This window comes from Propithecus coquereli, unplaced genomic scaffold (assembly GCF_000956105.1).
Source record: "Propithecus coquereli isolate 6110/MARCELLA unplaced genomic scaffold, Pcoq_1.0 Scaffold141, whole genome shotgun sequence".
Taxonomy (NCBI): Eukaryota; Metazoa; Chordata; class Mammalia; order Primates; family Indriidae; genus Propithecus; species Propithecus coquereli.
In genome coordinates this window covers 472,601-486,976 of record NW_012138414.1, presented here as the reverse complement: position 1 = coordinate 486,976, position 14,376 = coordinate 472,601, and the positions used below count along the sequence as shown (strand labels likewise).

The 14,376-nt window shown below is 39.1% G+C and overlaps 1 protein-coding gene across 1 annotated transcript in view; it reads right to left on the bottom strand.

The window, feature by feature from the left end:
• Positions 1-14,376, bottom strand: part of BMP6 (bone morphogenetic protein 6) — a 179,966-nt gene that overhangs the window by 23,091 nt on the left and 142,499 nt on the right. Inside the window, exon 2 of the mRNA XM_012639629.1 lies at positions 5,622-5,814. Coding sequence (XP_012495083.1) covers positions 5,622-5,814 — 193 coding nt within the window. The remainder of the gene's footprint in view (positions 1-5,621; positions 5,815-14,376) is intronic.

Here is a 14,376-nt window from a genome sequence, read left to right as displayed (position 1 = left end):
TAGAAATTCCAAAAGATTGTACAGAAAACTATTAGAATTAACATGCAATTTTGTAAGTTTGCTGGATACAAATATAAAAAAATCAACTGTATTTGTGTATGTGAGCAAAAACTAATTAGACACTAAAATTTTTAAAAACTAATAAAGCATCAGAAACTTCAGTATCTAAACTTAACCTAATAAAAATGTTCAAGACACACAAAGAACTATATATTACTGAGAGTTATTAAAGAAGGCCTAAATAAATACCCCATTCTTGAATTGAAACACTCAATATTAATGAGAAGTAAATTCTTCCCAAATTGATCTCTAGATTTAATGCAATTCCAATCAGAAGCCCAGCAAGTTTGTTTTTGTTTTTTTTGTGGAAACAGACAATCTGATTTTAAAATTTACATGTGAATATAGAGGGCCATTAGTAGTCAAGAAAATCTCAAGAACAAATTTGAGAGAATTACACACCAGATATCAAGCCCTATTATAAAACTAAAGGAATTAAGACCCTACCGTATTGGTGTAAGAAGAGAAAAATCAACCAATGGAACAAAATAGAAATCCCAGAAATAGACCTAAACATATATGGTCACCTAATTTATGATAAAGGTAGCTCTGAAGTACATAGGAAAAGGACAGTATTTTCAACAAATGGTCAACAAATGGTCCATTGGGGTTTTTCTATTCTTACACAGCTGGGCTATGTAATTTTCAGTGACTCACTTACGGTCTCAAAAATCTACTACTGTAGTTTTAGCTCATTCTACTGAGTTCAACACTTCTATACCCCACTGCCTCTTGGGCGCCCCACCATGGATCCCACATGTCCAACCCTGAAGTCATCTTCATTACCCTTGGCTAACTTATTCCTGTTCCCTATCTCTGGAAATGGTTCAGAGTGAAATATCAAACTAAAAATTCTGGAAAATGTGTTTTTACCCTTTAATGGTTATTTTCTCTCCTGGGCCAAGCATATTCTATCTGTAAAATAGGTCGGAATTTGTGAATTCTGTCAAAAATTAAAGCAAGAATTCAGTCTGGGATTATTCCTAGGGACGCCAGAAACAGTCTTCTGGGTTGGCCAGAAGGAGATCTTTCTCAGTTTTAGGGGAGTGAGAGAAGTGAAGAAGAAAAATATATATAAATGTATTTATTACCACCAAACTGTACACTTAAAAATGGTAAAGATGGTAAATCTGTATGTACATTTTACCTCAATAAAAAAGTATATTAAAAAAATGAAAACCAACTCTACAGCAGTACTGCCCTATGTCCTTGATTCTAAGATGCATTTCTTCCCATCCTAAGGATTCTAAACATGGGAGGAAACATATGAATAAAACCTTAAAAACAAATTTAAAAAAACCTTGCCTATTTCCAAATAGAGGAATAAGTTGTGTTATTGTTTTTATGAAGAGGAAATGAATTTTATATTTGGTAATCAATTCTCATTTCAAATGTCCTCCAAAAGATGTACCAAGATAGAACAAGAAGAAGAAAAGTTACCATACTAACAAAAGACAGGCCATTGTTGCCAAGCAACGCAATTGCCAAAACACATAGAGTAGAACATGGAATTTCAAAACTAGCAGAGCCAAGTGTGGCCAATTCATGAACCAAACAGGACCACGATTTAACTACTGACCATGTCTCTCAGTCAAAATTTCTGGTTGGCTTTCAAGAGATGCTCTTTGACTTCTAGGTATACAAAATTCAACCAGAAACAGTAAAAGTATGTCTTTAACCAAGTAAGAAATGCAGATGAAAATGATATTCTTTAAAGGCCTCAAAATTTCACTATTAATCTAAAGGTCCTATAGAAATAAAGATGAGTACACGTCGTGAAAAGCAACACGGTACCATCGTGCTACTATGAATGACTACGAAACGTCAAAAGTTATGCAGCAGTCTATGTTCCAAGTGTGAAGACAGCTTCACGTGTATGTAATACAGAAGAAAAGAGTAAAAAAGTAAATCAACAAATGTATAATACTGTAAAAAAGTATGAATACTTCTATGTAAATTTATTCCAGTTTCCACTCCCCTCCTCTAGAAAAGCTACTAGATCAAGGGTTGAAGAAGTTTTCTGTAGAAAGGCCTTGACTGCCACAGTACCAGAATCTGAATTCCAACAGACACAGATCTTTACCACCAACAGAACTGTCTCATTTGCCACCCAAATGGATGCAGCATCCTTGGGATGTCTGCGTCACAGCTAAGGAAATCGAGATACGAGGACATGCCATCAGGAGATTGCCTACCTCTTCCTGGCACTTCACCTTTATCTCGGGACTGTCTCCACGTCATCGGGGTGATTTTTGGGAAGCACAGCAGACACCATTTTAGGCATTATTTGGCCTTGGGAAAATTCATATGTGGCACACTTCATTCTGTCAAAGCTAACATGCCTGCCCTGTCTACCTGACAGGGGTCATGGCAACATCCTAATTCAAGAACATAAGAGAAAGCCCGTTCCAAACTGTGAGTCCTACATACACGCAAATTTCTACCAGCCTCGTCATAAGGACACTGATTTATAACACCAAATGTTAACACCAAACTCATCTTAAAACATGAACACCACACAATACCATAGAGTACATTTTTAAAAAATAAACAAAGTGCAAAGGACACCCCATGCTACTCAGACTTCACGGTGCAGACTATTGGGTGGCTGATGGCATTCCCATCTACAGGTTACGTCAGATCTTTTCATGACTTAGATAGCATCTAAGTTCTTACGCTCAAGTTTTCAGTAAAGTATCAAATGTTTCCTTGTTCTTACTAAAAGCACTCCTCTATTAAGTAGCCACCTTTTTATTATTTGTTAAAACTTACCTGGTGCAATGATTTCTAATGAGTCAAAGGAACATACTTATGTGGAGTTTGCAGCAAAGGCCGATCTTCCAAGAATCTTCCCTGACCCTTTCCTAGGTCAGGCTTCCTAACCGCCTTTTATATCAGAAGACCCAACACACTTCTTCCCCCTCAGCTGAGTGTATGAATCAGCATTTAAAAACCTGACTCTCTTCTTTTTCAAGGAGGCCAACTATTTTGCAACACAAACACTTGTTAAATTAAGTTAATCCAGCAAATACTACAAGTTTCACTTAAACACAGATTCGACAAATATGTTTCTTCACAAGCCTGGAGAACTGTTTTCAGCCAAGACACTCCAAGATGGTACAGATGGGAAGATGAAACCTTCCCCCAGAAGGAGTCCTGCAGCTAAACCTGGAGGCCTCTGGAAGAACATTCAGAGGCCACAGGAGGCCTGGGCTCTGGGCCCACAGATAAGAAAAGAAATTCTCCTCCTAGCCAACCTGGAACCCTTCAAAAGTATGAAACTCTCCCAATTCTCCCAGATTTCCCCTCACCTATGCACAAAAACTAAACACGTGCAGTCGCCAAAAGCTTCCATCCTAGAAGGCAAAGAAACTACAACTCCTTGCTTTGATAGAGAGTCATCAAAGGTTGAAACTAGTCAGGATTTTGTTTTCCAGACTCACTGCTGGCCTCGAGGAAGTATGACACCACCATCCTGAGCACAAGGCAGCTGTTCTTTTTTGGCTGGAGTTCAGTATAAACCTTATAAATGGTCTGCTAGCTTTCTCTCTTTAAAAAAATATAATAATTTTTAAAAATTCCATAGTCACTCAACTCCAAGCCTGATGTTTTTACTATAAAGTTTTTCCTGCTGAACAGAGAAAACCATGTATTTCCAATAAATTTTTGAGTCAAAAAGGTACCAGTAGGTTATTTCCACTAGAGAAATATAATGGAATAAACAATTAGGCAGATTGAGAACCAACGGCTAAAGGAGTTCCAAAGAGTCACTGAGTACCAATTCTCTCTGAAGTATCAAATATAAAAATCTAGGCCGGGCGCAGTGGCTCACGCCTGTAATCCTAGCACTCTGGGAGGCCGAGGCGGGTGGATTGTTTGAGCTCAGGAGTTCGAGACCAGCCTGAGCAAGAGCGAGACCCCGTCTCTACTATAAATGGAAAGAAATTAGCCAAACAACTAAAAATAGAAAAAATTAGCCAGGCATGGTGGCACATGTCTGTAGTCCCAGCTACCCGGGAGGCTCAGTCAGGAGGATCGCTTAAGCCCAGGGGTTTGAGGTTGCTGTGAGCTAGGCTGACGCCACGGCACTCTAGCCCAGGCAACAGAGTGAGACTCTGTCTCAAAAAAAAAAAAAAAAAACAAATATGAAAATCTAGCAATGAACAATTTACTTTTCAAAGGAGGCCCTCAATTGTAAACAGTAAAGCCACTGAATACACTTTCATTTAGGAGTGAATTTCAGACATCAGAAAACTTCCCTTTCATTCCAAAACTTTGGTCTATTATAAAGGTACCACAAAGGCTACATTTTACTCATTATTTAACTGTCCCAGCTAAGCATTTGCCTACAGCCACGGGTGCATATGTTCACACCATGACATGTCCCAGAGCCTGGCATCTGTCATTGCTTTTTCTCTATTTTCTCCATTACAGACTTACAAGGATTGGATGCCAGCAGTGCTTTCAAAACTAGACTAAACCTTTCATAGGGCAAATCCACGTTACTTACGATTTCAGTGTGTATATTTGTGACAGACCCACACAGATCAATAAGTTCAGGAGAAATCAGTAAGTTCCTAAACCTTGGGAAATTCTTGGGAAGTCAATAGACTTCCAAGACCAAAAGAGAGAATCTGGACTTGGTTTCTAAAACCAAAACTTCTAAAACTTCTAAAACCAAAGCTGGCAAATCCCTTGTAGAGTCTGGACGTGCGGGGTCCCTCCCACTATACATTCTCTTCCTTTAATTTGTAGCTACCATGTAACTGCCAGACTGTCACGTCACCTGCCAAATTCCTACCCTGTACACACTCAGGACTATGCAGCGACGCTAACCTACTATACACATGAGAACCATGTGCGTGATTCTCATCAAACTACTCAACTGACCCCTGGATACTAAGCAAAATTCAAGGTCACTGGCTTCTTTACTGTGTAACACAGAATCCCTCCATGGGAGTTTTTCTTTAACGCCAGAGAGCACCCTGAACACGCTTCATTGCAGCTCTTGTGTAAAATGGTCTGGATTCACTTTAGGAAATTAGAATAATATAGGCATATGGAAAAAAGTTTGCTGTTCCTCTGTATCCAAATGATAAAAAATACATCACACACAAAGATACACATGTGTATGTGTATATTATACACACGAACATATAACCTTGTATTCACCTGAATTAGTATCACTTATAAACACCATTATATGCTTTTAATGTGTGAAATCATTTTAGCCAGCCCCATTCATCATTCAAAGTGGGGGCTAAACAATAGTGGAGATATTTAATCCCCAATAAATTGTACAGTTGTCTGATCACAAAGGATACTTCATAAATACTGTTCACTAGCTTATGTAGGGAAAGATAACTATTTGGAAAATCAACTTAATGGTAAAAAATCTCACCAGTTAGACCCTACCATCTAGAACACTCCGCTCATTGCGTTCGTTGTGTGCTGCCCTGAACTCCAAATCACCTTGCACAGACATACTTAGGGTTACGTGACGACAGAGGGCGAGAAACGGGGGACCAGCCCCACCTCTGGGGCTTTCTGAACCTTCATACCTGTGCTGATGCTCCTGTAAGACTTGATAAATGCTGATAAGAAAAGTTTGGTTTTTAAAACTCCCCACAACACAGTCCTTGTAGATGCGGAACTCTGCAGCCGTCACCGCCTCACCCTCGGGAATCTGGGATAAGTTGAACTTGAACTCTTTGTGGTGCCGCTGGCGAGGGGAGAACTCCTTGTCGTACTCCACTACAAGATTAAACGAGAGAGAGTGACAGCTGTTGTTACTTGACTAAGTGCCACAGGCTCACCTCATCACAGCGCCCCCGTCCTGCTTCGTGGGCGGATTACCAGTTACCAAGGGCCCGTGTCGGGATCAGGGTGGCGGACAGGACGCCGGCTAGGCCGTAGGCAGAGGTGAAAATCCTTCACGTTACCCAAGGATTAAATAACATTCTTAGATTTGATTTAAATGCTTCAGTTTGAATTCTTAGTTGAACTAATGCGAATGACAGCAAGTTATCTAAACGCTTGGCTTCGGGTTTTCTCAGCTGCAAAAACGGGAAGAATGCGACTTCTCAGGAACAGGTTGACAGAGTTCACGAAACAGCAAATAAGCACCCCCGGCCCGGCCCCCTTTCCTCCCGACTGCGCTCTCCCCTCCTCAGGCTGGTTCACGTGTCACCGTCGCTAGTTGCCGGAACCAAGGGTAGCTCTCAGGTGAACTCCGGAGCAGGCGACGTGAGGGTGGGGGAGGGGAGTGGGCAGCAAACTTTGCCCGGGCCTGAAATGTGAAAGGTCCTCAAGTTCTGTCTGCTGTTCAGTGGGAATTTTTGTTGAGGGGCTTAGGGTAAGGCTTCACAGAAAATGGCGCTCTAGCTGAGCCCACTGCCTTCCCCCTGCGGGTGGAACCCGGGGGCTGCATGGCTGAGGAACGCGCCCCTCCGCCCTGGGAAGCTGCCCGAGCCTCCGTTAACGCCGCTTGTAGATCCCACAGAGGACGACGAGGACGTGCAAGGAAGTCGCCAACAGCGCCACTTGCTATTTTCTGAGGATTTACACTGAAAAAACATTTTGGAAAAGGATTGTTTTTTTAACAAAAAAAAAAAAAAAAAAAAAAAAAGGAGAGAGGGATAACTTGAGTCTAAAAGTTTGTTGCATAATCACATGCAAATGAGTTATAGTATTTTAACATGGAATCAACCTATCTGTCCACCCGTGGGTAAATGGATAAAGAAAATGTGGGACACACATGCAATGGATGGTGTTCAGACTTAAAAAAGAAGGAGATTCTGCCATTTGCAACAACACGGGTGAACCTGGAGGACATTATGTTAAGTGAAACAAGCCAGGCACAGAAAGACCAACACCGCATGATCTCACTTATTCGTGGAATCTAAAAAGTCAAACTCCTAGAAGCAGAAAACAGAACAGGGGTTACCAGGGGCTGGGGGTGGTACTGGGGAAATGTTAGTCAAAGGGTCCGAAGGTTCAGTTAGGCAAAAGGAATGAATTCTGGAGGCCTCCTGTACAGCATGGTGACGACAGTTAATAATACCGTATTATACACTCAAAATTGCTAGGAGAGTAGACCTTAAATGTCCTCACCACCAAAAAATAAAGTGTCTATGTGAGGTGATGGATACATTAATTAGCTTGATAGTGGGATTCACTTCATAATGTATATCAAAGTACATTGTGCCCCTTAAATACATACAATTTTGTCAATTATATCTCAATAAGGCTACAAAAATAAATTTTTAACAATCTTTTTCCTGCATGAAGATAAATTATGGGAAATTACAATTACTGGTCACCATTTTTCAGAGTCAGCTCTCAGATGTCTTCCTAAAGTCCTGTATGAGAAGAATGATATCAAACCTCAGATGCTTAATGCATAATCATTATAAAAAAGAGCACTCTGCTTCCCATTGTAAATCCTTGTTCTTTTCCCGAGAGTTAGGAGATGCTTCTGCCCTGCCATTCCTGTTAGTTTTTTCTTGACGGCAACCACAGTGAAATCTCACAAGCAAACTAATCCTATGGCAGAGTTTTCTCAGTTCTTGTGGGCAGGAAAAAGCATCAAATTCTTTGCCACCTCCAACTTCCCACTTTCTCCTACATGTGTTGTTTTTCATAATCACCAGAGAAAAGCTTTGGAGATTTAGCTTCTTAAAGAAAAAAAAAGCTAGTAACCTTCTAGAAGAACCTAAGTCCTCAATGGCATTTGAAGAAGCTAAGGAAATCTAGGCCATCTATAGGTACCAGGTTTTAAATACAGAATTTCCATGTAATTATGCAATGAATCTTTTGGATTCAAGTTATTTTTTTTTTTTATTTTAGGGGTTAAAAAAGAACAAGCTTGAAGAGTTTGAATATAAGTAAAAAGAGGTCCAACCAGAAAGTAAACCACAGTTCAGTCCCAAAAAGAAAGCAGGTTTTCTAATTAGTGGCTAAGCACGAAAAGCAATATTGTTGGGGAGTTCGCCCAAGGACACACACACACATGATGGTGTATCACTTTCCTCTAAAACTGATCTGCCTTTTAAGTTTGATATGTTATCGCTGCTGGTTAAAAAGTGAATCAAATCTGATTTTCCAAAGAGACTTTCTAAAAAACAGTCACACAGCTTTTCTCTATAGGGCCTTTTGGATGCTTAGTTGTAACATTGCTAAATGAAAATATAAAATTTTTAAGATTCGCTTGACAGCATGTGTAAGAATTCTTCAAAGAAGCTTTGCAATAAGCTCTTAATATAAACAATGATTAGAAAAAATAGGGATGTGAAGTAAGATGTAAGACAGTAACTTTAAGATATTTCAGTTATAAGGAGAAGAGAAAGGGACAGAAATTTCAATAGAGTAGAAATGTGATGGTCAGTCTTTGGAGAGATGCACACCCTTCCCCCACCCCACCCCCCAATAAACCATACCGCCCTGTATTTATGCCCTTGGATGGTCCATTCCCCTGGGGTTGGTCTGGGCTGGCTCTATAACCTGTTTTGGAAAAACAGAATTTAGCAACGGTGGTGCTGAGAGACTTCCAAGGCTAGGTCAAAAGTTTTGAACCTTCTTCTACCTAAGTTTCTTGGGACACTTGCCTGGGAAAAGACAGCTGCCAGGTAAGAAGTCTGACTACCCTGAAACCTCCATGTTGTGAGGAAGCCCAAGCTAACCATGTAGAAAAGCTACATGGAGGGGTTGGGGGAGAGGAGAAGAGAGAGCAAGTGTGCACACCAACCAGAGACAAAGACAGAGACAAACAACTATACAACCAGTCTCCAACCACCTCAGCTGAGACACCCGACATATTATGAAGATGCCACCTTGGATGTCCCAGTGGAGCCTTTGGATGACTCCAGCCTCAAGCACCATCTGACTGCAACTACATGAGAGACCTCGAGTAAGAACCACCTGGACCTGGTCATTTTACAAAAGTGTGAGAGATGATAATGCACTGTTGATTGTTTAAAACCACTATGTTTTGAGTGATATGTTATGCAGTAAGAGGCAACAAACACAAGAAGGGAAGAGAGGACAGGAGAGGATTAGAGAGGGAGAAGAACAGAGAAGGGAGGTCTGACCATGCAAGGACAGAGAGATATTGCAGGCAATTCTTAAGGATGGGGATTGGGCAATGCTGGGAGGCAATATATATGACTAAGGAAGAATCTTGGCAAATGCTCACAGATTTGGAGACGTGAAGAGATAAAGAATCTGAAAATGAGAAAATAAAAACACAGTTCAAAGCATTCATTTTATTACAATGTAAAGCAGAACCTATTGTCATATATGTACATTTTTCCATTTCTCCATTAGCAAGACAATATCATCTTGAAGCACTCTGAACCTTTTCCTTTATCCTTCTCAGAGGAGAGTTCATGGTCTCCTCAGCTCCTTCCATGAGTCTCTGATAGCTACCCCATCCTTAAAAGGGGCTCCCACGCCCAACTCACTACTCTACGGTTGAAGTTGGACCACCTTCCTTACTCTCCCCAAGATATCCCAGCCACAGATCTCTGAAGTTTGCTTGGAGCTCCTTCCTTCTCCCCCACTCTCTTGCCTGCAGTTGAATTTACACAGTGCATTTGCTAATGTCTCATAGAGATACAAGACATAAATACAATTTACTGCCTACACGTGTGCATTTGAAAACCACAAGGGTAAAATGGTAGTTTCCAATGAGCTCAGCAATTCAAGCTATATGATTCTGGACTCCTTAAATGTCAGACAGTTCAAGAAATATGAATGGGAGGAAAAGGGAGAGGGCTGAGTCCTGAATTTAGCTCTCAGTACCTATTTTGTACACCCTAGTATTTGGCTTATTGATGGTGGTGCCACACATGGCACACAATTAAGTCCTAGCTAAGAGTGTTGAGGACATATCAAACTGCCACACTGCTTTTGACTTCCAGCTCCCCTCTTTCTTACCTATGTGATGCTGAGAAAGATATGAGTCAAAGTTTCAGTATCAGTTAAATGGGAATAACAACATTTCTGAAGATTAGGTGGCACAATCTACATAAAATAGTCAATGGCATGGCATAAGTGTTCAATAAATGTTAGTTATGATCACCATTGGCTGTTATTTGAGAATCTAGCTCCTATGAGCTTAGACTATGTCTTTGTTGAGTAATTCAAATTTACTAGTGAGTCTACAGACAGGGGTGATGGATTTTTCCTCTAAATTAGCTTTTTCAATTACAGCGATGCATTCTGTGTGAAGGGCAGTTAGTGAAATCTTAGAGTATCAGCCTTGGTGGGTGGCTATTGAATACGGTGCAGTGTTCTTTGAGGCAATAATTCCCAGAATTTTTTTTTTCAAGGACCAGTTAAAGCATTTTTTCTAAAAGGTAATGACCTTATACAAGGTCACCTACTTTTTCTGTTTGCCGTTTTTCAATAAAACAAACTGCATTCTTTACACCTGCATTACTGAAAGTCTTTTAAACATCATATAAAATAGGGAGGGCATAATTTAATAATACCATCTCTTAAATTGGATGAAATTAACTTTATAAAACTTACTTTATTCTCTCTTTTTGCCTTAGATTATATCAGTTGAAATTTTAGACCAGTCCTAGATCTTTGGCCAACATGTAGGAACAAAAGCCCTAAGGAATGAAAGTCAATGATTTAAGATTTAAAATGTGAATTATGTAATATTATACATACAAAAGGATACATGCGATTTATGGATGTCATGAAGCATAATAATAAAGTACCAAAGAAACCAGCACCCAACTTGCAACATGACCAATATTGTTGTACCCCTTCCTGATTCCTTCCTCTTGCCTCTGACCAAAAGGTAGCACGTGTCATGAAGAATGTGTTTATCATTCCCCTGCCCTTTAAAAACCAAGAGTTCTACTACATATATACCACTAAATCATACTGCATTTAGTTTTCCTTTTTTCCCCTTCAAGTCTTTCCTTTTAGAGACATGAGGGAAGTTGTACAGGCACACATGGAAAATACAGGCGTGCCTACAGGTAAGCGTGAAGGCAGCCTACACAGATTCATGCTACCTGTCAGCTGGTGAATAAGCTTGTGTTCTATGGGTTGGCGTAGCTGCTCTGCAGGCAGTGAGTGACCAGGAACTCCTTTCCTTCCTCAGCCCTACCTTGTATGGATCTGTTAAAAATACGGCCATTTTCTAATAAACATTGGTGAGAATGTAGAGAAACTGAACCCTTGTGCTTTGTTCGCGGAAATGCAAAATGGTGCAACACTGTGGAAAATGGCATGGCACTGCTTCAAAAAATTACACATAAAATGACCATAAGATCTAGCAATTATCTTTCTAGATATATATGCTAAAGAATTAGAAGCAGGGCCTTAAACATATTTATACACCCATGTTCACAGAAGCATTATTCACAATAGGCACAAGCTGGAAGCAACCCAAGCATCCGTTGATGGATGAATGGATAGACAAAATGTGGTGTATACATACATACAATAGAATATTATTCAACTTTAAAAAGGAAGGAAATTCTGACACAGGGTACAACATGGATGAATCTTAAGGACATCACGGTGAAATAAACCAAACACAAAAGGACAAATACTATATGATTCCACTTATATGAGTTTCCTAGAGGAGTTAAATTTACAGACAGAAAGTAGAACGGTGGTCCCCAGTGGCTGGGGGAAGGAGAATGGGGAGTCAGCGTTTAACGGGTACAGAGTTTCAGTTTGGAAAGATGAAAAAATTGAGGAGATGGTTGCACAACAATGTGAATATACTTAATGCCATTGAACTGTACACTTAAAGTGTTAAAGCGATCAATTTTGTTACGTATATTTTACCATAATTTTAAAAATTAAAAATGGACATTTTCTTACATGAAATATCTTACTGTACTGTCCCACTCATTTTTGGACCATGGTCAACTGCAGGTAGCAGAAACTGTGGAAGCCAAAACCGTGGATAAGGAGGGACTACTGCACTTCCTCTTAGAACAACGAGGGGAATGTTTCCTCTCCTCTTTTTCAAGAAATGAAAAGTTTGGCAGACTTATCTGTAGAATCTTTGATTTTGGTGTTTTCTTTGGGGTGGGGGACATGTTTAATTACAAATTCATTTTCCTTTAAAAGTAGAGATATTCAATATTTTTCTTTTTAAGTTAGTGTGCATTTTCTAGAGGTTTATCGATTTCAGTTTAATTTTTCAAATGTACTGCCGTAAAATTTTTCATGGTTTTCTCTTATTATTTAATCTTTGCTCTATCTAAGGCTATTTCTCCTTTTTCAACCTAATATTTATTTGTGCATTTCCCTTTGCTTGGTCTTACTGGAGGTTATTTTTTTCCCCTCACTACTGCCTGATTATAATAAAGATATTTTAATACATGTGTTTTCTGAATGGCATCTCACTAAATCTGAATTATTTTAATTAATGTGCCTAGTGAAAAACAAAGACACTGCCTATTTCAAACTGCAAACATAAAAGAAAAAAGAAAAAGGGGAAATGAGAGAGGAAACAAAACAGAACAATCTAATGTGTTTATTTTAAGAGTAATCATGTATTCATTATTTTCTCACTGACTGGACGTACTCTCTGGTTAATTCAGTCTAGATTAGTTAAGGCAATTATATTAATTCCCAATAAATTCCACATTTTTCAAAGGCTTTATGTTTCTGCTTGCAGTTACACACCACACTTGAAACTTTTTTTTAAAAAGAACTGCCATTCTGTTGACTAATATATGCAATTTTTCATGCTATAGCACAAGTTTATTTAATTTTAGGCAACAAGGAAAGTTCTGGCTAGTCTTCCAAGTACTGTAACGACAGCAGCCTTTTGACTTTTATGTTGCAAGCATACAATCTTCTTTTTATTTCACAATATTATGGGGATACAAATGTTTTTGTTTACACATATCGATTTTGTTATGCTAGAGTCAGGGTTATAAATGTGCCCATCACCCAAATGTATACAACCTTGAATAGTCATACAGATGCCTAGTTGAACTTCCCAATTCACGTTTGACCACAATGAGATGAAAGACTTTACCCTCCAGAGTTCACCAAATATTTCTAAGTATTTGTATTCATGTTCTATGAAAATCATAAATATCAAGAAGAATCTATTTTTCTGGCTGCCATGCTCCAAGTGACTTTTTTTCAAACATTACTTTTTAAATAACTACAGAGCCACAGGTAGTTGCAAAAATAGTAGAGAGGTCCCATGTACCCTTCACCCAGCTTCCCCCGCGGTAACATCTTACGTAACAGAAGTACAAGATCAAAACCAGGAAACTGACATTGGCTCAATACATTAGACAACACTTACTCTGATTTCACCAGTTTTTTACATGTACTTCTTTTGGGGTACATATGTTTATTATTGTATGATGGCTTTACCACATGTATAGACTCATGTAACAAACCAGCAAAATCCAGATCCAGAATCTCCTCTCATCACAACCAAACTTTCTGGAGCTACCTTTTCATTCCAAATTACTTTTTAAGACAAGACCCAGTACATTTGTTACAACATTAAGTACCTCCATATCATCAGGTAGTAAGGGTTAACCAAGTCATTCGCTGTTTTGAAAAAATCATTTTACAACCCGAAATAGAGGTATTTAATATCCGTTTAAATCAGAAAGATGCTTTGGTAGCTACAACTGTACATGTCGTACTGTGCAAATAAGTAGTAGACATCGGCCACCATGAGGAAACACACTCAGGAACTTAAATCAATAAACGTGTGTCAGAAAGAAAGACTTAAACCGAATAATCACAGTCTCAAGAGAGTTCCATTAATGTCAAGTAACCACATTTTTGCCTACTTGAAAGGACTGCCATAAAGAAGCAATCAGACTACATTTAGTAAAAAAATCAATCTACACAACACACATTTTTCACATTTGAGAAAAAGTGCAACTGTCTTCAGTTAGAGATAGACTAAAGACAAAAATAAAGACTCTCCCACACCTCTGATATCCAATGCAGAGCAATAATGGGCAGAACGTCCTCACTGCGACTGAGAGAAGAGATTTCCGTATGTATCAATTATATCAGACTAATCGTTTCTTCTCAGACGATCTGGTTTCTTTGGTTGCTTTGATAATAGCATTGTCTTTTCGTATGTTGCAGTTTCACTACAATATTTTGTGCCTACTTATGTTTTTACTTACTGTGCTCAAATTACATTGTAGTTCACCTATCTGTGGATTCCTATCACCCATTAGTTCTGGAAAATTCTCAGCCAGTTGCTTATTATGGCCTCTCCTCTAATCTTTTTAAAGTTTTCTTCAAAAGTGACACTTAGATGCATATTAGACTTTCTAACATCCACAT